This window comes from Haemaphysalis longicornis, unplaced genomic scaffold (genome assembly GCF_048455015.1).
Source record: "Haemaphysalis longicornis isolate Haplotype H1 unplaced genomic scaffold, Haemaphysalis longicornis Haplotype H1 scaffold_6, whole genome shotgun sequence".
In the NCBI taxonomy this organism is placed as follows: Eukaryota; Metazoa; Arthropoda; class Arachnida; order Ixodida; family Ixodidae; genus Haemaphysalis; species Haemaphysalis longicornis.
The window spans coordinates 171,555,966-171,580,506 of record NW_027526407.1 but is presented as its reverse complement, the minus strand read 5'-3'; the positions used below and the strand labels follow the sequence as shown (position 1 = coordinate 171,580,506).

At 48.4% G+C, this 24,541-nt stretch overlaps 1 protein-coding gene across 4 annotated transcripts in view; it reads left to right on the top strand.

The window, feature by feature from the left end:
- Positions 1-24,541, top strand: part of LOC144141265 (uncharacterized) — a 70,613-nt gene that overhangs the window by 24,089 nt on the left and 21,983 nt on the right. For 2 of the 4 annotated variants that reach the window (XR_013316504.1, XM_077672836.1), the window contains exons 1-3: positions 15,803-16,049; positions 20,522-20,640; positions 23,648-24,088. Coding sequence is in view for 3 of the 4 variants with exons in the window: in XM_077672836.1 (XP_077528962.1) it covers positions 20,530-20,640; positions 23,648-24,088 (552 nt within the window). In the remaining variant the exon portion in view is untranslated. Of the gene's footprint in view, positions 1-15,802; positions 16,050-16,072; positions 16,222-20,521; positions 20,641-23,647; positions 24,089-24,541 lie in introns of those variants that run through there. The other 2 variants (XM_077672837.1, XM_077672838.1) reach the window with 2 other exon arrangements.

Here is a 24,541-nt window from a genome sequence, read left to right as displayed (position 1 = left end):
ATTTACTTGGATTTTCACTGTGGATACAAAAAAAGTAAAACCACTCAAGCTGATGCGCGGTGGACTGATGCAACTCAGGCCGTTTTTTTTTTTTTTTGATGAAAACTTGAAAATTGCTTCACCTACCTACATCAATGGCCACTATCATTACGTCGGAGGCATGCATGCAGTATGTGACAAACTAGAGGAGTGAGTGTGTATTTTAGTCGCAAAATATTCGACAGTAAATACATCGCGGCTGAAATGACAATGGGCAACAAGTTAACTTGACGTAAACAAACCCGGCAAATCGGGAACCAAGTGCAGAAACTCGAATTTTTCAACGTCAGATCATCATAAAACAGTGTACGCCACTTCCGCAACGACAGGCGGCTAAATGCACCGAAAAGAAACTAAAAACATACTCCGATACCGTGCGGGCCCGCCACAGAGGAAATTTTCAACCGCGCCGTGACGGCGTAGTGCGGCAAGAAAAGTTTACAGCCCTAGATAAGATAAAGGCTCGTGTAGGGGCTAAGCGGTACCATTTAACAATGAAATGAAGCGGGCGTAGAGCCACAGGGACGAGTGAAGAAATAAAGCCTAATTTTGGCAACGTGTGGTACTGTTTCCCCGCTCGAGCGCCGCTGTCAGTCATAAATAGGTGACGCACGCTCAGGCTTCATTTATAATACAAAGGCTGAACCACGGAACTCCAACGCAGCTGTATTTTTCATCCGAACAGCGACTACGAAATCCCGCGCTTATCGAACCAATGACAAATACTCGCTCCCAGCGCAACGCGCTCAGCGTGTCACAAAGGTTGCTCGCGCCGGCGTAGTTCGCGTCAGAAAGTTCATTCAAGAGCGTGGAACTTCACGTGCCTTTTCTCCATCTGGACCGGTATTTCCTCGTTGCGTGCACTGCGGCACGCAGCAATGCTACGGCATTGTAGTCCATCAACAAGTGCGGTCAATGCCCGCCTTCTATGTTTTGCTACTTGGGGCCGAATTCTCTAAAACGACGGGGCGTCGCTTTGAAACGACGGGGTAGCGCCATGCAAATGCATGTGTTCTGGGGTTGGGGCCGTCGCTTTGGGGTTCCCAGCAGGGGCGTGAGCCGCAGAAAAGCGCTGTACCAAGGGCGCGAAGCGACACCCACTGCCCCCCCGTCGTTTCACTTGTCGCTTCGCGCCCTTGGCACAGCGCTTTTCTGTGGCTCACGCCCCTGCTGGGAACCCCAAAGCGACGGCCCCAACCCCAGAACACATGCATTTGCATGGCGCTACCCCGTCGTTTCAAAGCGACGCCCGTTTTTTAGAGAATTCGGCCCTTGGTTTCGGTTTCAAACGACCGTACCAAAATGGCGGACCTAGTTACCGGAGTCGACGTGAGATGGCGGGGCGCATTTTGCATAGGGTCTATTAAGGACGTATCACCCCGACCGCCTATCACATCCTGCAGCGAAACCGACAGATTCCACCAGTCCGTCTAATCTGGACACCTGGGCATGCGTGTTTCCCTGGCAATGAACGAGTTCATGGGGTAGCCCGAGGCCTCACACTCCGGGCGCCAGCGGGAGACCAACCCAATCCAGACAAGACAGAAAGTATCCCACTCACATACACTCATATATTACAACACTACAGACCCTCCCGTAGGACGCTTCCTCCGCCACACGCGCAACTCACCCGTGAGGAAGCCGCTGCATGGCGCCAGCTACAAACTAACGTTTCCTAGCCTCTCGCTCCGGCACAAATTCTACCCTACCATGTACCCAGACAGATGCCCATCCAGCGGAGGACACCCGAACCTGTACCACTCCACATGGGAATGCCCCATACCCCCGACCCAATTGCCTATACCCAGCGCCTCCCCCTCCTGATGGGAAGCCGCTCTTTCCAGCTCAGCCTTGGACGACCAGCGCGGACTGATCGACCGGGAAAGACGGATCGCAGCACCAAATGGGGCCCTGGACTATGGGCACCACCCTCTGAGAGCTAGTCTGACTTTATAATAAAGTTTTCTACTACTACTACTACTACTTGTATAAGTAGCAGGTCATCTCTCCGCCGTAGTAGTATACTGCGCGCGGGACTGTTTTGCCTTCGAATGTGATGAAAGCTGTTGATGACTTGCTAAGCATTCGTGCATGGACTATTTTTGTATTGAGTGTTCTTGCGCGGAGGGCCTTCATAAGTTCTTCTGAGGTCGTTCCGGGTTCGAAACCATGTACGACGTCCTTTGTTTCTTGGTCGGAGTACGCTACACGTACGAGGTGACTTCATGTCTGTTTCTTCCTATACTTGTATGCTCTCGATGTTGCTGAACTCGTTGGCCGCTTCTTGGTTCGGCGTGCTGACAAGGACAATGTTGGATCCCCATTTTCGCCATATAATGGATGTTTGAAGGTTCTTCGCCCCGTTGGGCCACGCGCGCACGATGGCTTGGGTTAGCTGAGGCACGGTGAAAGAGCTGATCGGGAGGCCTTTCTTGGGCCTGATTATTATCTCGAAGTGCTCTTTGTGGCGGTTCGGGGTTCTCCTCTTGTTCGCGATGTGGCGTTTCGGAGCCCGTGGTGACTTGTCTGCTAGGTGTGGCTTCTTGAAGTCTCAGCTCTTTTTTTTCTTTTCTTTTCGTTTTCTGCTTTTTCCGCCTGCTGATGGCTTGTTCGCACTGAGGCGTCGTAATTCTCCTTCTTTTTTTCTTGCTCTTCGTCATACTGTAGCACTTCTGTGGCGTTCTCGTTGCTTGCAATGTCGGGTGCCGTTCTCTGTTCGTTTTGTGCTGTGCCCGGTTCCTTGGGCTGGTTGTCTTCCGTTCGCATTTTATCTCCTGTTGGGTCAAGAAGCGTAGCGTTCTTCGTCTTGCTGGAGCGTTTCACCGCTTCATCAGGCGCGTCGGTGAGGCTCGGAAGAGAGCCGACGCACGAGGGCGGTGGTTGAACTGCGATGTTAGGTTTATGCGTGGCAAACGGCGTGCTCTTCTTTCTTCCACAAAATCGGCGTTTACCAGTTTTGGTTATTAAAATATTGTGGTAGGCGTAGTCCTGCAGTCCTTTGGAGGTCATCAACCATGTGGCCTGTGCCGAATATGACAGTCGTGCTGCGCGCGATTGCGCCGATTTCGCTCGAGGTATATCGGATACACGGTCACAACTTTCATAATCCAAGCATCCGGAAATTGGGGAGTAGGCGGAACTCGGGCCTTATGGAATAGCGCCCCAGGTGGCCCCGAAGGACGGGCTCTGGGCCGAAGTTGCAGGTGCTGTTTTATTGTGTGGGGTTTATATGGCGGAAAAGGTGAAGTGGGGGTAGAAGTCGGCCTGGATCCGGTGGAAGTGTGGCCGCCTCGGCTCGAGAAAGGGGATGGTGGGGTTGTGGGAGCTGCTGATGCTGACCATCCTCTTACGTTGAATGAACATCAAGAATAGCCAAGCGGCAAGGCAGGCACAGGGGAAGAAGTTCGTATATTAATTGTATGAACATAGAAATTTTTATGCAGTAGAAAAGAGGGGAAAACGCAGAAAAAAAAAGGCAGCCTCTCCACTCCATGGATGATGGCGAGGGTACGGAGTACGGGGACCCGAAATGACATCCAAGCTGCGCCCCGAGTGACAACAGATTTGCGCCCCGACCGTCATTTGATTTGAGCCGTGAGTTGCACCTTGATTATTCCGTAAATGAAACTGCAACTCACGGCACAAATCGAATTTCGCTTGATGGTGGCGTGTGCACGGATGGACGCGGACGGACATTGGGGAGGTCCTAAGGTACTCCGCACCGTTACAGGCGAGGAAGCAAGCCGTTTGACTTTCGGGTACGAACTGGCGGTCGTAGCCCATTGGGTGAGGCGACTGACATTAACTCTGTCCGGTCTATCTGACACAGGCTCGAATCCTGCCGGTGCCTGTGCGATTTTTTGCGATTGTAAATGCTATGCGCACAGACACGGACGGACATTCTGCGGTCCTAAGGTACTCTCACCTAATTCCGGCCTGCGTGGGATGCTAACCAAGGATCCACGGATAAAGTATATATCCGACGCTCCGATCGGGCTACAGGGGCGGCTCTGTTTCCCTCCTTTTTGCGGTGTGTTTATCATGTGAGTGTATCGCCCCCGCCCCGGCAATGCAGAAAAAAAACGGGGCGTTAGAAATATTATACAAGTTTTATCGTATATGTGGAGTAACGATAATTATATCGCATTTGTATGTCATCTAGTGAGCGCCGGAAATAGGACGACACTTGCTTTTCAGCACTTCAAACTTAAATATTCTTGATACCTACCTACACAGCGTTTTGTTCACTGAAGAAGAGTAATCATTCCCTAAAGTTTACGGAGGCGTGCTTTGTAAACCCGGCCCGTTTTCTCTCATTTTAAACAGCGCTCCAAAGAACGAGTTGTTCGATTCGCCTGCTCTTCCGGCACACGGCGCTCGTTCAGTAGTCCGACAACTTTCAGTGGCGAACTGGTGCAGGACAGTGCAGAAAAGTGAAAAAAAGACGAACAAAAAGAAGTGCAAAAATGAGCAGGCCTCATTCTGCTTTGCCAAAAACAATTGAACATCTGCTTATGACGAAATATATATTTGATTTTACTGCAGCATAATTCTTAGCGTCGACAGCATGCGTTGACCAAATTAAAAAGGGTGTTCAAAACAAAACAAAAACCACTGTCAATTTTGCAACGTATTCGTGATTTAGTCGAAAGCCAATCCGCAGTGACTTGTTTTGTCCATTACTACAATGCCTGCGGCGTCACCCAAAGCGTGCCCGCCTTACCCTCTCCCACTGCGCCTGAATTCCGCGTGGTGGCGCCACCCACCGATCCTCCCAATGGAGGAAAGAAAAGGTTAGGAGAGGCCCTGACGTCACATTTGTGAAGCCGAGTCCCGCCATGACTTGAGCCCACGGAGCCCAGCACTCTATCCCATCATACTTTGCTGTCTCCGGTTTGATTTGACTAACATGGCGTCGCCCTGCCCTCCCGCTTCGAAGCGAGAACAGCTTCGTCGCTGATTCCTCGCTGCGATATCATGTTCTAAGCTGTTGATTTCGCCCTCAATTTACCCATTCTAACCCTCACCCAAAGTTTCAATCGAAAAACGGCCTTCGTTTTTGAGATAGAAGGACGATTTTTCAGCTCTTAAGCCTGGCAAAGTATTCTTTCCTCCATGATCCTCCCACTACCGATCCTCTCCCGCTTGTCGCATGGTAGCAGACTATGCTATCCGCGGGCAAAGCGCGCTGAGCATCCTCGCTTCTTGCCAGCATACCTGTCGTTAAAGCCGAGTAAGTAATGACTGCCCGCTAATTAAGCGACGATTTTGCTCGTGAAACAAGTATACCTTCACAGCCGAAGAATGCGATGTTGCTGCGTTCCATTCTGTACATCAAGCGTGCGGAAGAAGGAGCCCAATGTCTCCTACCATGAGTTACCAGTGGACGAAGTCCTGAAAACACAGTGGTTAAAGAACATTTCTAGGTAGAATCCGGGAGCCCAACTCAACGTCCAACTACTCAGTGGTCTGCAGTCTTCACTTTTTGCCGGCAGACTTTCGGACTGACACGAAAAGGCGTAGGTTGAAGCAAAATGCTGTGCCTACTCTTTTCCCGCACTACCCTAAGTACATGAAGCCGGCTCCGAAAAGAGAAACAAGAAGCGATGCCAGCATCAAAAAAAGAAAGCGGGAACCCTCACCGGCAAGAACGACCATGCAGTGCTGCACACAAAGCATCATCCACGTTTGTTTTACCAGCAGCGACTTCACGAGATGCTGCCACGGTCGCAGCATGTTCAACTCGAGGCCAATTATCAGAGATGGAGGGAATCGATATTTTTGGCCAACGCACGTCTTCAAGCGACTGCCAAGAATACGAAACGGACATGGATGAGGCAGCAACAATGGCAGCAACACCTCGCCCTGCGTGTGCCCTACGGACCATTGGCACGCAAGCAGTAGGTACACCTCGGCAGCTTACTTGGAAAGGAAAAACATGGACAGATAAACAAGGAGCATGGAAGGCAGGCAATGAGAGGTTGCAAGCAACTGTTGATGCCTACAAAAAAAAGCTTGCTCGGCTGAAAGAAGGTAATAACGTGGCCAAGTTAAGCATTGTGAATGACGCGCACCAGGGAAATGCAAAAGCAAGGCTCATCGTGGATCAGGTGGTCAACTACGAGGCAAAAAAGCCGGAATGGAGCGAAATTACTGTCAGACATTGCATCATTCTCAGAAACCTTTCAACAAAATCCTATGAATACACCAGAACTGAAAAATTGCTCGGCCTTCCATGTCGCACCTGCGTTGCAAAAGTATTTGGGAAGCACTTCAGGAGAAACCGGTTTCAGTGACCTGGTGAAGCAAAGGCTGAACACCGAGCTGGAGTGCCTCCAAACGCCGCAGGCAAAGGTCTGCAGCCTTGTTGTGGACGAGATGCGGATTAAGCAGAGGCTCGAGTACCACAAGCAAAGAGACGTATTTCTTGGAGACGTTAACGTGAGCAAGGATCTTGACCACCTTTTATTTGCATCGGATAAAGGTGAACTCGCAAACTCACTTCTCTGCTTTCTTCTCTGTGGGTCGCACGCCAAATTTAAGGTTCCCGCGGGATATTTTTTACGAAAGGCTGCACGGGCGAGCTGCTCGCAGAAACTATCAGACATGTCATAAAAAAAACCGAGGAACTTGGATTTCAAATTGTCCGGCTGGTTACGGACAATCACAGAACTAACTTTGAAGCGATGTAAATCTTGTCGGGAGGGCAGCTGCAAACTCACCCATCCGGCCGACCCATCTAGGCAACTGCTCCTTGCTTTTGACCAGAGTCACGTTATCAAGGATATCCGATCACAGTTTTTATCCAAGGACTTAGGACAAAACCAAGAAATATCATCGACGTATGTTAAGGACCTCTACGAGCTGCAGCGGGGAAGCAGTGTGAAGCCTGTCCGGTTCCTCACCAGAAGACACCTTTACCCATCGAACCTCGAAAATATGGGAGTCAAGACTGCACTGCAAGTGTTTGCGCCAGCTGTAACCGCTGCCTTGAGTTTCATGAAAGGCCAGGCAGGACACACCTGTGACGCAAAGTTTGTTGGAGTAGGCCCAACAGTCGAGTTCATGAGCAACATGCACAAGTGGTCTGTGCTTATGGATGTGAGCAATTGCCAACAGCACGTCCACCAAAACAATCCAGACACCAAGGAATTTTCTTACCCTGACGATCCACGACTTACTGGCTTGAACTTGTATTCATCGAATACATTGAAAAGCTCAAAGAGACAAGCTCAGAAGACAACTTTCTCACAAAGGAGACCTACCATGCTGTCGTGTTCACCACTGTCTCTAACGTGCAGTGCATCAGGCTTCTGTTGAGTGAGCTTCGGTTTCAGTTTGTTTTGACAAGGAAACTTTCTAGCGACCTAATAGAATCATTCTTCGGAAGACTGCGGCGCTGCGCGGGCTGTAACGATATGTTGGACATGCGCAGCACCCTTTGCGACATAGAAAAAAATTACGCCCACCTCCCCTCACGGGAACCCTGGTGGGATGCGACGCTGAGGGGGGTTCAAGCGCAACGGAGAGCAACCGTCGACCGAAAGGCCGCCGGAGAGCGGCAGAGTGCGGCACACTGGTTATATGCGCAGCGCGCCCGAAGGAGAGGAGACCGCGGAGAGAGAGAGAGAGTACTGCACATGCGCAGCACCGCGCGCAGCGCCGCCCACCGGCGGAGTGAGAGCGCGCTGGGCCGCACACCCGCAGATGTTGAGAGAGTGTGTTCGCCCTCACCTGGGCACGCGCTGGCGCCAGTGCGTTTGCCGCGGCTATGACGCAACACAATCCACTTTAACCCAATCCAAATTCAATCCAAGTCAAGCCAATCCAATCCAATCCAATCCAGTGCCCCTCGCGAGAGAGTGCTCGCTATCGGAGAGGAGAGGGGGAGAGTGGAAAGGCTGCGGACAACAACGGACGCACGCAGCCGACAAGAGATTCTCTCAGCGTCGCATCTAAAAATGCTGAAGACCGGAATCGTGGCTTCTTCAAAGAGCAGCAATGTCAGCAGCTCGACATCTTTCTGCTCATCCCGGGCCATTGTCGGAAGCAACGTGCACAGCACTGAGATCACCCCGTTTCCCACAGCAAGCGCGTACGAGACGTCTGCATGCATGTCGGCGACACCATTCCTGCCAACAGCAGACATGGCCGAGCTTTCATTCGTCGGAGGATACATAGCTCGTGCTGTCGCAGAGAATATCGCACGTGACAAGTGCGTTGCTTTGGTCCAGAAACCGAGGGGAAGCTGCGCCACGGACGGGCTGATATCCCACCAGGACAGACGTGGGCTGTCATATCTAGAGTGAACTAGAATCTAGTTCACTCTAGTCATATCCGACGCAGCAGCTAGTGCGACTGCTGCATGGATTGACGAAATTTGTTGACGCCACGCTTTCTGATCGTCGGTCGCTTATTACGAAGCGCCTCGAAGCATGCTTGACGCACAGCTTTGAGCTCATCACGTCAATGCCAGTCTTGGTGTGCGCGTCATCGACGAGATCTGTTGGTGGAACGTATGTGCAGAAAGTTGATCAAGCCGCTGCTGACCAACCATGCATTTGATATGACCGATAAGAATGCAATGAGAAGGATATGGTGCACAAAGCCTCTCTCACGAAAAGTTCTCAAACTTTGAAAATCAGCCTTCCACCCATACGAACGTGCAGGTGCGGCGCATGCATGCATACACGCGTGTATGTATTCGCAGTGTAACATAACAACTCTGTTTTCACATCTGTTTTGTTTCTTTTCATTTTTAATTGTTCTTAATTAAGCTGTTTTATGCAGTTTAATTTGTCTGAATTTGTAATAAACGTATGAGTGTTGTCCGATACGTCTCGATCGTATCGTTGCCCAATGAAACCGACAGCTTCACCGCTGCTGTCATGAGTCGAAACACAACCATTCAGAACACATGAGAACAGCAAACTGTACAGGAAGCTGATTACATGTAGGGAGACCTGTATATTCAAAGTAGCCAATATATCCGCCAAACAGCGACGAAACCGATACAGTTAAAGCGCGCGCCCCAGCAAACCATAAAACATCTTGTGGATGTCCATTCAATGTAACTTCCCTGATATCCAATGTGCAGAGGATATCCGTGAACGCCCACGTTATGTCCACAGGATATTCAGGCGATGTCCCTATTGCCTCGGAATAGACATCCACAAATACTTTCGTCTGGATATCCACAGGATGTCCTTAAAATTCATGGAAACTTTGTGTGGACATTTCACAGATATCCGGACGACATCATGTAATGTCCATTTGATGCCATGTTGAGGCATTCTCAGGACCTTATACTATTATTATATAACTATTTATATATTATTATTAGTGACATGAAACCATCCCCAATTTTGATTGCAAAGAAAAATGGTATTTATTTCAAAATCATTTCAATATCCACCAGATGAACCTTGCTGGAAGTCCAAGGCCTAGAAAACATTTAAAAAAAGCACCAGTTAAACGCTTGTTAAATGGCTATTATTGAAACTGCTGCTTACACCATTCTGCCTATTGAAAGAGTGACAGGTTAAAAGAAAATTGCAATCAACCGGGCGGGTCAAATACTTTACATACAAATTCACCATCAACAGGCGTGCATATATGAATCGTTTCTTAACTGTGCAGCTAAAATGAGACATGAGAAAAACACAGCAAAGATTTCAGCAAATAATGTGATTCAACTTGAAGCCGTCAAAACTTAAGCAGAGAATAAATTTTAAATGTAATAAACCCACAAAAGAAGAAACAGGGCGGAAAAGCAAAGGCAAATTTAGTCTAAAAAATGCAAAAAGAAGGCACGTGCTTGGATTCATGTTAACGTGTTCTGTAAATTTGCTTCTGAGAAGTTGGGCCACCAGTTGAAATCTTGCGTTTGATCCAGAAAGCTTGTATCTTCAGCAGAAAGAGCGGCAGCAAACTTCGCAGCAGCGGCAGCAGAATATACATTTGAATAAAGGGAAAAGGAACGAAATGCTAGGTACCCTTCTTGGAATGGAAGAATCTGGAGAAAACGCTAGTTGTCCTGCAAGAAAATGTCGCATTTCTTGGTTAGCTTCAGCTTACTGCTGACATTATGATAGTTTCTTACCTGCTACTTGAGACGTTGATCAAGGGGCTAGGATGAAGTTTTTGTGATGTATTCACTGGCAGTCGATCTCAGAAAGAAAACTGGAAGAAAATACCAAGCAGTAATTTGGAGCCGCGAGTAGCATCACAATCGCAAAGAAGAAATACCTTGAACAGAGATTGATGGTAATTATTGAAGTAGAAGTATACGGCCGGGTGTGTAACGTATGTTACACTGCGAATAACAACTCTGTTTTCACATCTGTTTTGTTTCTTTTCATTTTTAATTGTTCTTAAGCTCTTTTATGCAGTTTAATTTGTCTAAATTTGTAATAAACGTATGTGTGTTGTCCGATACGTCTCGATTGTATATCGTTGCCCAATGAAAGGGACAGCTTCACCGCTGCTGTCATGAGTCGAAACACAACCATTCACAACATATGAGAACAGCGAACTGTACAGGAAGCTGATTACATGTAGGGAGTTACACCTGTCTATTCAAAGTAGCCAATATATCCGCCAAACAGCGACGAAATCGATACAGTTCAAGCGCGGGCCCATACACTGTACGCGCGAAACAGAATCTGTTCATTTAATGATTGCACTATAAATCACTCCGGAAAAGAGCAGTTATGTAAAATAACAACAAAAACGCAGGGATACGAGTTTTGTTTTGTAATATACTTCAGATGGAAGCAAAATCGCGCACAAAAACCCGGCATGAGCTGACGGCAGCAACCGCTACCGATGATGATGATGATGATGATTAGTGGCTTTCCCTTTGAATCGGGGCGTCGGTTGTCAGCAATCGACTTGCCTGTTTTATTACGTTTACATGCCCTACTCCCAGGTTAACCTATAGATTTGCTTCCTCCCTCCCATTTCTCCCTCTTTTCTGTTTTAAACTCCTCGCCCCCACCCCCCTTTTTTCTCCCCTCGCTGTTCTAAATTCTCGTCCGCATGATTACTCAACCTGCGTACCCATCCCTTCCCTGCTTTTCCTCCACCACCACTCCAGTCGCCTCTTCGCCACCTCTATGGCCTTGAAGTTGAGGTTCCCCCTCGCCCCAAATCCCAAAGCCTCCGCCAGCGTCGTTTCCCCCTCACCCCACGGTGGCCGTATCTCTGTGCAGCTCCTGACAATATGTTCTATAGTTTCTCGATCACTGCCGCAGCATGCACACGTTTCATCCTGCTGCCTGTAGCTACCCGTGTATGCCCGGGTTCTCAGGCACCCTGCCCGTGCCTCGAAGAGCAACGCACTGCCTCTCGTATTGCCATAGAATCCCTCCTTCTTAATTTCCCGTTTCTCTGTCCTATAAGTCTCCAGGGTTTTTTTCGCTTCCATTCTCTCTGCCCACTTCGTCGTCTCTGCTGTCTTTACCTGCTTTTTAACTGTTGTGTAAACCCCGCTTTCCCCTACCGACTTTCCGTACCGCTTGGTCAGCTGTCTGGTCCTCCGTCTCCACCGCGTGTCCACGCTCCTCAAATACAGGTACTTAAACACCCTCGCGGCCCATCTTTCGTCCTCCATGTCACGAAGTCGCTCCTCAAACTTTATCTTGCTCTGCGCCTCCCTCGCCTCGAAAGACGACCAGCCCATATCCCCTTGTACCGCTTCATTTGTAGTTTTACTGTGGGCCCCTAGGGCCAATCTGCCTACCGCCCTCTGATTTACTTCCAGGCCCGCTTGGGTCTCTGACTTCATGCACAGAACCGAATTAGCGAAAGTTAATCCTGGTACCATGACCCCTTTCCAGACTCCCCTTACCACCTCGTATTTGCTGTATCCCCAGAGGGCTCTATGCTTCATTATAGCCGCGTTCCGTCTTCCTTTCGTCTTAAGGTGAGCCTCATGCGCCTGCGTGTAATCTTCGCTGTTGTTCAGCCATACTCCTAAATATTTATACTCTTTCACCAATGGTATTTCTACTTGCTGTACTGATACTGTTTTGTGCTCCTCGCCGTCATTAAAGACCATGATCCCCGATTTTTCTCTGCTAAAGGATAGCCCTAGGTGCGTCGCTTCTTCACCGCATATATCCATCAAGCCCTGCATACTTATCCGGTTGTCCGCCATCAACAATATGTCGTCTGCATACATTAGTCCCAGAACCCGTTGTTCCACCACCTGCCCGTTTTTCATGTAGGATAAGTCGAACCCCATCGTGCTGACTTCTAGCTTCCTTTCTAACCCCGTCATGTAGATCATGAACAGCAACGGAGAGAGAGGACATCCTTGTTTCAGACCCTTGTAGGTGTATACAGGCCTATTGTATGTTACCCCCTCCCACACTATTTGCACTTGGTTCTCCCGGTATAGCTCCCTGAGTAAGCTAATGAATTCTGCCCCAACTCCCTCGTCCTCCAGGATACTCCAAAGCCGCTCCCTGTCTACATTATCATAAGCCGCTTTAATGTCCAGAAAGGCTAACCACAAAGGTCGGTTTTGCATTTTCGCCACCTCTATGCATTGGCTTACCACGAATAAGTTGTCGTCTAGTCTTCTGTCCTTTCGAAACCCATTTTGAAGCTCCCCTAATATCCTATTTTCTTCCACCCACTGCTCTAGTTCGAACTTCACTGCCTGCATTGCTAACCTGTACAGCACTGACGTGACGGTTACTGGCCTATACGAGCTGGGGTTTGTCCTGACTCCTTTGCCCTTGTACACTAAGTTCATCCTGCTCATTTGCCACGCGGCTGGTATTGCCTTTTCTTCTATCCTTGTTCTGATGGCTTGCAGTAGCTTTCCCTTGCTCTTTGGTCCTAACTGGTTAATCAACTCCATCGGTATCCCATCCGTGCCTGCCGCGGTATTCTTGGGGACCTTTTCCTCTGCTCTTTTCCATTTCAGCTTGTCCCCATCTATCTCCAGACCTTTCGGCCTACCCGACGCGACATCTCTGTGTCGCTGCGGGGCCTCTTCATCCACCTTACCGAACTTCTCCGTGATGATTTTGTGCAGGTATGCTAATGCTTCCTCTCCCTTGAGCATCTGTCCCTGCTCGTTTTCTATAGTACCGCCTTCTGTGGGACTCGTACGTTTCCCTAATGCCTGCACATGGTTCCAAAACCTTCTCGGCGCGTCTCTACCCCTTCCTCGTATTTGCGTTACCCATCGCTCGCTGTCCCCCTTTATTTTCGCCTGCACTAATTGCTGCACTTCCTGTTTCATTTGCTTATACTGCTCCCATTTTAGGTCCACCTCCTCCTGATGTCTCCCCATCCTCTTGGCCTGCCTGTGCTCTCTAGACGCCTGTTTACGCCTCTCTATCGCCGCCTTTATTTCTTTGTTCCACCAGCTTTTGGGTGTTTTTTTTCCTCTCCATCGGTTGGACCCCTCTGCCTTGACTATTTTTTCCTGCATAGTCTTGATGAGCCTGTCATATTCCCACTCTTCTCCAGGATTTCTTTCTATGTCAGCCTCAATGCTTTTGGCTATATCCGCAATTTGTTTGCTGTTTAACTTTGTGCGCTGCTCCGGTCGACCCGTTTTTTCGCCCCCCAGTTTCCCAAAACTCAGGTTTATGCGCTTGTGGTCACTGCCCAGACTGTGGCCCCCTTCCTCATCTATGGTCATGCCATCCAACCATTCATAAAGTCCCTCTGAAATAAGGCAGTAGTCAATACTCGACTGTCTCCTGCCACACTCCCACGTTATTTGACCCTCGCATTTTTGTTCCCTATTTACTATGATCAGCTTCTGGTACTCACACATATCTAGCATTAGATTTCCGTTGAAGTCGGTGTACCCGTCTAGATCTTCAGTGTGGGCGTTCATGTCCCCTACCAATAGTACCTCCCCAGAACGCTTCAAATCTTCGATGTCCTTTTTCAGACACGCCACCAGTTTTTCGTTTTGTTCTTTGCTATCCTTACCCGTCCACAGGTAAGACACCCCTAAAGCCATCTCTCTACCCTCCACTATCCCTTTCATCCACACATGTTCTTTACAGTCTTCTTTCACTCTCTTCCAATTAGTCCCCTGCCGTACCAGCATACCTACTCCTCCGCCTTTTCTCAATCCAGCCGTCCTGTTACAACCTTCCCATACATACTCTCCGATTACCGGAGGTTCCTCCAAGTCCCTCAGGTGCGTCTCGGTCACAGCGTATACCTGGATATCTTCCTCTTCTAGCTGCTTAGTAATCTCCATCCACTTCTCTCTTTTCCTGCCACCCTGCATGTTTATGTACGCGATATTCAGTTTTCCCCCTCTCTTCTTTACACGCCGTCGTCGTCCCTTTCGTTTGTCTGCACCGATCTGCACCGGCCCCGCTATCTCCCTTTGCTCCTTGCATTTGTCTACGCCATCTTCGCAAAGGCCTGTGGGCCCCCTAAAAAAGCCACAGTTCGCGCCGCGTGTCGTCTTCCGATGGCTGCTCCCACCTGCCCGCTGAAATGCACTCCGTCACGCTGGAACGCCCTTTGTCGGCCCATCCATCGGACATCCCTGTTGATGTCTACGACAGCGAAACTCAGCTCCTTGCCCAGCTCCCGTATGTCTCGGTTTACCGCCACAACTTCCCTTTCCACATGTACCCCTCTCCCAATTATCTCTGGTACTGTGCTCACGACGACCTGCACATGTGGGCACAGCTCCCGAAGTTCCTTCACCCCCTTTTCTAGCTGCTTGCGCACTCCCGCACCCCTTCCCTGCAGAACGTCATTGGTTCCTCCTGCGATAATCACTAGGTTCTGCCCCTGCATATTTTCCCACATTCTATCCTTTGCTTTTTCTAACACTACCCTGACCGTCTGCCCCGGGAACACGCCAACCTGCACTCTCTCGTCCTCTCTCACCCGGCCTCTAATCTCCATTTCTGAGTACCGCATGTTGGAGTCCCCCGCCACTATCACCATGCGCCTTTCTTCCTTTTCCTGGCTGCCCCCCGGCGCGGCCACCTGCTCCGGCACCGGCTGAGTCAGCGCCAGTCCGGGATCGTCTTCCGGCGTGGCGTCTTTGTTCTCCTCCTTTCCCTTCTCGGGATCCAGCACTGCCGACGCATCTGCCTGGTGACCTGCTTCATCCTTTGTTTGGATGTCAGCCTTCGTCGCCATTTTGACCTCCATTTGCGCCAACCTCGCTTCGAGTGCCTTCTTCTGCTCTTTTTCATCCTTCAACTCCTCCTGTAGCTCGCCTACCTGAACTCTGAGCTGCTCCTTTTCTTCCTCGAGCCGGTCGAGGCGCGACGCTAGCACACACACTCTGCACATGAAGTCCTGTCCTTCCGCGTCCTCGACCGACTCGAATCTCGTCTCCTCGAGCGGGTATTCGTGCTCGCATCCCGTGCACATCACACCCGGCTTCTTCCTCTGAGGCATGGTACTGTCCGTCCAAGGCGTGCCCAACTCTGGTTTACTTCAGTGCCGCGTTCTCGCGCGCTCCCTTCCAATCTAAAAGTAAGCCGCAACGTGCGATTCTATCCTACAGCATCAATTCTTCTTTCACGAATTACCAACGCTTACAAACCGCCACGTGCAACAACCGCGCGACACCTCTGGTTCGGTCACTTCCCTACGCTAACTACCGCCTTTTTCAACTAGTCTAACCTACATCTCTCTCTAAATCGGTCACTTGCGAGGATCGGTCACTTGCGCCACCGCGCGGTGGGTGACTGAAATAGGCCGGCGATCTGGCAGCAATGGGAACCGGCGTGACGCCGCAGGCATTGGCGATGTTGGCGATGTTTTGTCACATGTGTTCCATAAACTGTGCCCCGCTCAGTTCCACTGCGCTGTGTGCGTTCTGTACAACTTTTAATAGGCCGTTAATACTTACTAATCTATCTGTCAAGAATAGCCCAATAGAACGCCGTGCTGGGGCAGTTGGTCAGGTATCGCTGCGAACGCGCCTGGTTAGCTGTCAAGCGGATTGTGGATGACGTCTCCGGAGGCGACGCTGCTGCTGCTGTTCGAATAGACACGTAAGTTGCACTCGCCAATTCGATACTGCCACCAGTGACTGCCACTAGCTCCGGTCTCAGTTTTCTTTACGGCGTGAAGTTGCTGAGTTCATGACACGCGCGCGACATTGAAAACAGAGATTGCTCCCGGCGAGGCCTCACTTTTGTATTCACGAGCTTGCGCGGACAGAGCGTGAGTGGCTGAATAAATTTTGTACCTTCGGAAGCGTTCTGGTACCACCGCGTAACTTAGGGCGGAGGCCGTGTATTCAGCGAAACTGTGTGATAGTGAAAGCCAAGAGGGATTAATTTTGTTTAGGACGCGGATATATTGCCGGCAGCCGGCACTTTAGCCGGTAAAGACACTTTGCAGCCGGTGCCCTCTGATTGCTGTGTGACTGGTATGTCTGCGTCTGCTAGGCGCCAGATCCGGTATGGTTAGCGTAGCGCAGTGGTTTCGCCTCGGGTTTCTGATCGCGGAGTTGCATGTTCGAACTCGCGCTTCTCCATATTTTATATTTCTTTTTCAAAACTTCGTTCCTTGAGAGATTTTCTTCGCCTTATCAACTCTTCAGAAACTAATTTTTTTTTTTGTTTGCAGAATTATGTCTTTATTATTTGTTCGAGAGCTTCCTTTATGGGTTAGGTTGGGTTGGGATAGGACCTGTCTTTACTGGTTCGGTTGGGTTAGGTTAGATAGAATTCGTTGGGCTAGATATTTGCTTAAAATACATACGTATGTATTTTAAGCAAATATCATGCTTTATTCGCGTACGCGAATAAAGCATGCATAAGAATAAATGCATCTGCGCGGGAGATAGTAAAATGCCGACTGCCGGCAAAAAAATTCAGCTGGTTGGTAACATAGTTACGACCAGCCAATAGTGGCGCAAAATATCGTGTTGTTTTTTAAACGCATTAATCACTAAGTGAAGTACAGCCAGCACAATATCTGTGACAGATAAATTGACCGCTGCCGGCACAGTATCTGAGAATGGTAAAGTTTCGCCAGCATAATATCCACACCTTTTTGTTTATGTATTGGTGTTTAGCAATGTCCGATTTCTTGGTGTAGTTGTAGAAAAATTTTCAGTCATTCATATGAGGTTTAACGCACCGACACAACGCAGGTGATGAGGCGCGCCGTAGTGGAGGGCTCCGGATTAATTTTGACCACCTGGGGATCTTTAACGTGCGCCAAAATCTCGAACGCATGGGCGTTTTTGCTTTTCGCCTCCATCAGAAAAGCGGCGGCGGCGGCCAGGAATCGAACCAGCATCGTCTGGCTCAACAGCAGTTCAGAACAACGCCTTAGACACCGAGCCACCGCAGTGGAAAAGCTGCAGTTTGGGCGAGTGGAAAGCGTCACCCTGTAATCACCTCCAATTTAAAATTTGCTTGGCATTTCTAACCATGACACCCTTTGAGGGCTCAGATTCATTACTTCGATGCTTCAAATGTAATTCCCCCCCCCTCCCCCCCCTTAAAAATCCATTGAACAAGATTCCAAGTATTTGCGGTGCTACGCATCAACATATTGATAGGACTAAAAAAACTCAGGGCGCTAAAGAGTTCTCAGGTGGCTTTACTGTGGATGCATGTGGCAGTGGAAACTGTTGGACGCGCGGGACCCTTTAACAGCGGCTGTCATTTTCACTGCCCAGTGTGTGTGTGTGTAGGTATGTTCGAATTGGAGTAAGGAGTGGGGGGTGCCGGTGCGCTGACATCGCAGCCAAATGGGCATGGGTCAACCAGTACCTTCTGACAGCAGCAGTTACTGTCAGTGGCCTTGAGTGTGACCATTCTGAAGACCATTCGGAACTCTAATCTGAGAAGCTACAAATATGTACAGTAAAGGCTCGTTGATTCGAACTGCAAAGGAATGTCATCTCAGTTCGGATTAATGAAAGTGAACGATAACAACCATGCGCTGCGATCGGGAAGCACTAGAGCCCAACACTTCGATGCTAGAAAGAGCTCTTCATTGTAGCCTGCCTTTTGTCCCTAAATCTACAGTCAGCACTTTTCACTCTAACGAATGAATCTAGTGGAAAGCCTCATCTTTGCCTTTTTCAAAACTGAACAAAAAAGGGATGGGCGGCATTCATCCAGCCATGAAAGCTGGGCGGATGGCTGCACTATGTGTTGTCGTCGGCAGCGACAGTTCTGCACAGCACGCCCCATACGCCAGTGTACCCGGGCCCTCATCAACGCAGCTTGCAGAGAATGTGTCTTTCAAAACGTTTGCCTAGTGGGATTTAGATTGGTTTGGCCCTAATTTGCCTTCTCCATTTTACACAACCTCGTGTAGGGACAGAATACGTTTCTCTGGCTGGGTACCATGCGCTGTCGCAGTGGTGCATAGTTCGAATTCTCTGCCAGAACCTGCTCGGGTTTGAATCGACGGACTTGTTTATAAATAGGCTTCTATGGAGACTTGGCCAAACCAAATCATACGGTCTGAATCATCCATAAATTTGAACGATCGAAGTTTGAATTCATGAGTTTTCACTATGTATGGTAGCTTCATAGTACTAGCTTGACACGGGGTATGTAGGTGTGTAGCACCACTAGGGGAAGTCGTTATGCTTTCACACTTGGAGCACGTAAGCAGACAAGTGTACTTCAAAAGTTGTGGCTTGCATTGCATAAGTTTTGAGTAGTGTAAGTCGCTTGCCTTTCACCATGCCTCTATGAATTTGAATCCTATTTTTGCCAAGGCCTTTTATTTTTCTGTAGCTAAAGGCATGTACAATTTTGGGGTTAATCTGCAGTTCTCATTGCCAAGTCATTCACCTCATGGTGCACATAAGGCTTTGGCATAATAACCAACCATCAATCACGTTGTGTGGTACTTGGGTAGTTAAAAATATTGCTTATATGGTTACCAATATCAAACAGGTAAAGCAGCCCCTTAATATTTAACAAATACTGTACATTTTGTATATTGAACTATTCATTACTTTTAAGTATTTTTCAGTTGCTACTGAGTTCGTAATATGTAGATTTAACTGTCAGTAGCAACCACAAGTATAGTAAAAGAAACTTCTTGTAAAAGAAATTTGTTGATCAAATCGGAAAACTCATTGATGCACTATTTTGGAAAGTCGAAGTTTCAACTGTGCGCGGTATTTTTTCAGGTGTATTCAAATGTTTCTGTTTTTAAAAGTCAAGGCCAGTAAAAGTCCATGCCTGTAGCACACCCCCACATGTGGCCCCCTTTGTTGGGCTCTCGAGCGCAGTCAATGAGGGAAACTTGCCCCCATTGAACAGAAATTATTCTCAGTTGTTTAGTCGTGTGGTTTGTGCCTTACTTTTCAATATGAAAGCACATTTATATTCTTCTGCGGAAGCCGGCCAAGAGCTGCGTCATTGCTCAAATGGTTTCATTTGAGTGTGCAAACAACGCCAAGACCAGGAAAGAGAGAAAAAAATCTTTTGAGCAAGTTTATAAGTTCTCAGATAATGAATGGCAGCCTACCGTTGTCCCTGAAGAAGAAAAAAGTATGACAGCTGCATCTTACCGGTACTCACCTACGGGGCAGAAACTTGGAGGCTCACTAAGAGGGTTTAGCCTAAATTGAGAACGACTCAGAGGGCAATGAAGCGGAAAATGATAGGTGTAACATTAAGGGACAAGAAGAGAGCGGAGTGGGTCAGGGAACAAACGCGTGTTAAGGACACATTAGTAGAAATTAAGAAGAAATGGGCGTGGGCAGGGCATGTAATGCGAAGGCAAGATAACCATTGGTCATTAAGGGCAACACAGTGGATCCCTAGAGGAGAAGGCAAGCGTGGCAAGGGGCGGACGAAAGTTAGATGGGCACATGAGATCAAGAAGTTTGCATGGATAAATTGGTCGCACTTAGCACAGAACCGGGGTAATTGGAGATTAATGGGAGAGGTCTTTGCCCTGCAGTGGGTGTAGACAGGCTGGTGATTATGATGATAAGTTATCTGATGTGCACAGAGCAGCAATCCTTTGGTGTGGTACTTTGTGACCACCTAGTTTAAGTGCTGTATGCGCTTCTTGACTGTTGTGAAAACGTTTCAGATTTATAGAGATGTTGAAAAACTGTCGCAGGTTCCTTTTAATGTGGAAATCAATGTAGCCAGTACAGTTAAAATCCTCAAAAAATAGTGGGCGCACAAGAGGAGAGGTAGACGGGACAGTGCTGGTCTGACATCCCATTCTTTTCCTCTGCTTTCAATTTGCCACACAACCCTGATTTCCACTCTCCTAAAGTGCTGTGCCCTTTAGGAATAACATTATATGTTGGGATGTAGTGGTCATGTTAGTGGTCGTCTTCTGCATCTACTGGACAATTTTTGGACTGCACTGAGTGGCATTTGAAGTGCGGCCTATTTAAAGATATGTTTGGACGTGTTTTTAGTTTACATGGTCGTTTGCAGCTCCACAGGCCAGTCTTTCGGTGCTGCCTTGCAAGGGCACTGTGCTAATGAAACCCACACCTATCACCCTTCCACTGCAGCCTTCACGATGGATTCCCGGAGCATCATCCTGGGCTTTGGTGATCCCGACAAGATATGCAAGTTTGAGAACCATGTCTTGCTCAAGCTCGAGAAGCCGTGGAAGGAGCCTGCGTCATCGGTGGGGGCTCTCACAAAATGCTGTAGAAACAAGTTGCTGCTGCAGAGTAGGGCCACTGCAACTCGGAGTTACCAGTTTAGCTACTTTGTGGCTAGACCTAGGTACTAAAGCGGAAGCTTTCTTAGCAGGATCAATCTCGTCCTGTCGAAGAACTAATGCATTTCCCCGTAGACTGGTTGGTCGACCGAAAAGCTCTAAGACCCCTGGACACACAGCGCGTGTGTGAAACTGGGATTTTATTATGTCAAAATGTTTACTTGGAAATTGCGTAAAAAGAATGGTTCTAGATGAGACAATACACTCATCAATCACGAAGGAGGAGGAGTACAGCTGTATACCTTTACTTCATAAACTACATATCAGTATACAGTGCGATAGCATTTACTTAGTCTGTCGCTCTTTATTTGCGAGTTGGGTCTTAGCAGACTCAATGCTCGATTGAAGGCACTTCCAGTGATGGCTGGATGCAGTTTTCATGCAGTTTTGATCTGAGAAGGCTTTCACGCTTCTCTCAACTTTCTTTGGGAAGGGAGGGTGGAGGAGGGCTGCAGATGCTGATGTAGAGAGCGCCATTCACAAAAGCTCAGGGAGTAACAACTCTGGTTCTCTTCCACCTGGCACATGTTTCGCCTCCTGGGGTCTTTTAAAGGGAGTAGTACTGGCACAAATTTTAAAGGTTGAGATAACTACGTAAAAAGCTTCCTTTGTATGGGGAGATCTCTCCCGGGAAGTTTCAACCGTAACCGTTTAGTGAAACATATCTTAAATCAGTTTTATTCTTTGCCTCCACGAGGAAGCTTAAAACCCTTTCGACGTCTGTGTCAGCATGACGCATTGAGCGCCTCTCACCCCTAACTGCTGATGTCACGTGACATCGCCAAGGTGCCAGCTGCTGTTGTTGCGTGCTGCTTTGCCTAGTGCATCGTGTCACAGTCTTGGGTCGGACGTCTGGCTGCCCGGCTGTGTGCAACCGTGGCCGGTTTGGACGCGCTCTTTCTGGCGTCCAAACCGGTCGTGGTGCAACAAGACGGGTGATGTCATCATCGCCTTCGTGGATGCCGCCTCAGTAGAGGCATTTTTTTTTACCTGAAGTGGCTGCACTGGTGCAAGCAGTGCAGCATATGTTCATTTTTTTTTTTTACTAATTGATATCCCCAGTAGCACTTTGCACTGGCCTGCATGACACTGCACTACTCTGCACCAGTTCAGGTAAAAAAAATGCCCCTAGTGTTTGTTTTGTTAAAACTGAAACTGACAGAAATGAATGAAGCAGTGAATAATTATTTATGCTGCGATCGGCCATCTAATGTGCTTTTCTATGGCTGCAGTGCTGGTAGGCACCCATAGCAGCAAAAAAAAAAAAAATGTAGCTCAAAAATTTCATCAGAGTTTTTCGTTAATATTTGCACGCTGGCAGCTATGCTGTGTATAGGAACCTTTTTTCATAAACAGTTGTGTAGCTGCCATTTTATGTATTCCAAGTGTAGAATGCTATGTTTGTATTGGTCACTCAGGGCAATGACACCGGGAATACAAATTTTAAACAAATCTTGATTTAAAACCTACCTGTGGTTAAATACTGCTAGGGCTAAGGACCGTGGCATCCGGAAGCAAATCAGTGCTTCATGCTTGCAGTATTTAGGAGAGGGACACGACAACCATGAAGATGCTTAGCAAATAAAACTAAACGTGTGTAAAATATAGTGCTGCTTTTGTGCGGCAAAACATTATTTTTCTATGAAGTAAAGAGGGAACACGATGCTGTTCAAGGTGGCTTGAAACAGTGTGTGATTGTGAGTGATTGTCAACAAATCAGGTCCATTGCATGTGTGTGGGTCCACCTCATTGCTGCCCTGTGGCAAAACGGGGGCCGAGAGGCAGGACTAGGAGAAGGGAAGGCTGTTAACTTGGTGGAGAATTGGGTTAAGAAAATTAAGAGGCAAAGAACGGGCTCAGGCAGCACAGGACAGGAGTGGGTGACAATCAATGGGAGAGGCCTTCGTCCTGCAATGGACCTAAATAGGCACCTGTAGTACGTACGTCAGGAATTTCGTTGAGCCCCACGGGAGTGGAGATTCCAGATAAGTGGAGATTGTAGTGCACAGTAGTGGTCACATCCGTGCCACACGTGCGTGAACTAAGGCCGTAAAAAACCGATTGACATTATTTGGGCGGACCGTGCTACTATGGTTTCTAGGGACCATAGTGCTACACGCCGAAACACAAAGGCATTAAATTTGTACAGAAACGTGGTGATAATTTGCCGAAAGAGAGAAATGTACTCATATTTTAGAAGTTCTTAATGTAGAGAAAAACATCTTAGAAGGGTTAACAATGTTTTTGTGAAAGAAAACATTATGCCAAATGGTGTTTTCTAAAAAATGATGTGAGCAGTTTCTAAAGTTTCTAAAAGTGGCTTCAGCAGCTGCGTTCCCCCTGCCAGCAGTAGCCAAATCCGGAAAATTAAAAACGGTGAGTAACATCACGTTCTGCCTTTTGCCGCTGTTTTAGTGAACTTCGTCTTCTTCCGAGCTTCACCACCAAGAGGGCACAAAAAATCGCCCTATTTTTAAGTTCAGCTGCGTTTCCGCATCAACACTCTGGTGCTGAGAGTTTTGTTGGTTCGTTTGGTGCCCATCGTGTTCGAGAGTAGGCAGATTTAAGGCGTTTGTGAAGGCGAATGAGTTGTGCGGAACTCATTAATCTCCAAAAATGACATAAAATGACGTTAGAGCAAGTGGCATTAGATTTTTGAATGTGGCAACAAATTAATGCCATTAAAACTTGAGGCATCATCGTCGTCATCATCGTCAGCCTATCTACGCCCACTGCAGGGCAGAGGCCTCTTCCATAGATCTCCAATTATCCCATTCCTGTGGTAAGTGCGACCAATTTATTCCCGCAAACTTAAGGCATTGGGCTTTTAAAAAAATGTCATTTTTCGTGTAGATGTAGCACTGCACATGAAGCACTTTGCAATAATAAGTGGAACTGGTTCTCTGCCCAGCTCCCCAAGGGCATGTCCCTGGACGTGCGAAGGCTCTGCATCACTGCGACGGTGGACAGCTTTGTGGAGCACTGGGGCCTCTTTGATCAAAACGGCCGCAAGGTAGCCGCACTGCTTTTCGCCAGCTGCCCCTCGTTCGAGTCCTCGCTGCTGCTGCGAGCGGCCTCCTCCAACCTGGTCTCCTCGGCAGTGGTGCGCACTCTGGTGGTGGTCCACAACCGGGACACTGTGCGCAACCTGCTGGACTGGTTCCGGCCCCTGCACGTGCTGGTGCTGCACCACGACCTGCGCGCACAGGACGGGGACGGCAGCCGGTGGCGGGAGATTGGCGGAGAGGGGCCGCAGCTGCAGAAGTTGATGGGCAGCACGCCCGCGCTGGGCATGCACAACCTGGCCCTCAGCACCGAGACCATCTGCGGTCTGCTCAGGGACTGCGTGCACGTAAGTTTCTCTCTTCCGAAGCTGACAGCTGCCGGGCTAGTTGGCGTTCACTTGGAAACGTATTACCGGCGAAAAAAGACACGGACTGAGAAAGAAGCAGACAGGAGAATCGCTAGACTTCAACCGAAAAACTTTACTTGGGACACGTAACGTATGGTAACACTAACAGACGAGGCTAATATTGAAATGTATGAATAAAATATTTAAAGCGAAAACAAAGAATGTACAGTCACAATCGCATGCAACTCTACACAGCCAAGCTAGGTCTCGCATATGCACCCTTGTGCACTCAGCTCTGACCGAACGTTGTTCTGTTTTGTTTTTATGCATTTGTTTAAAAGTTTAGTATTAGTGAATGACTGTACATTGTTTGTTTTCGTGTATTTTTATATATTTTTTATATATTTCAATATTAGCCTCACCTATCAGTGTTATCATGTGTTGCATGTCCCA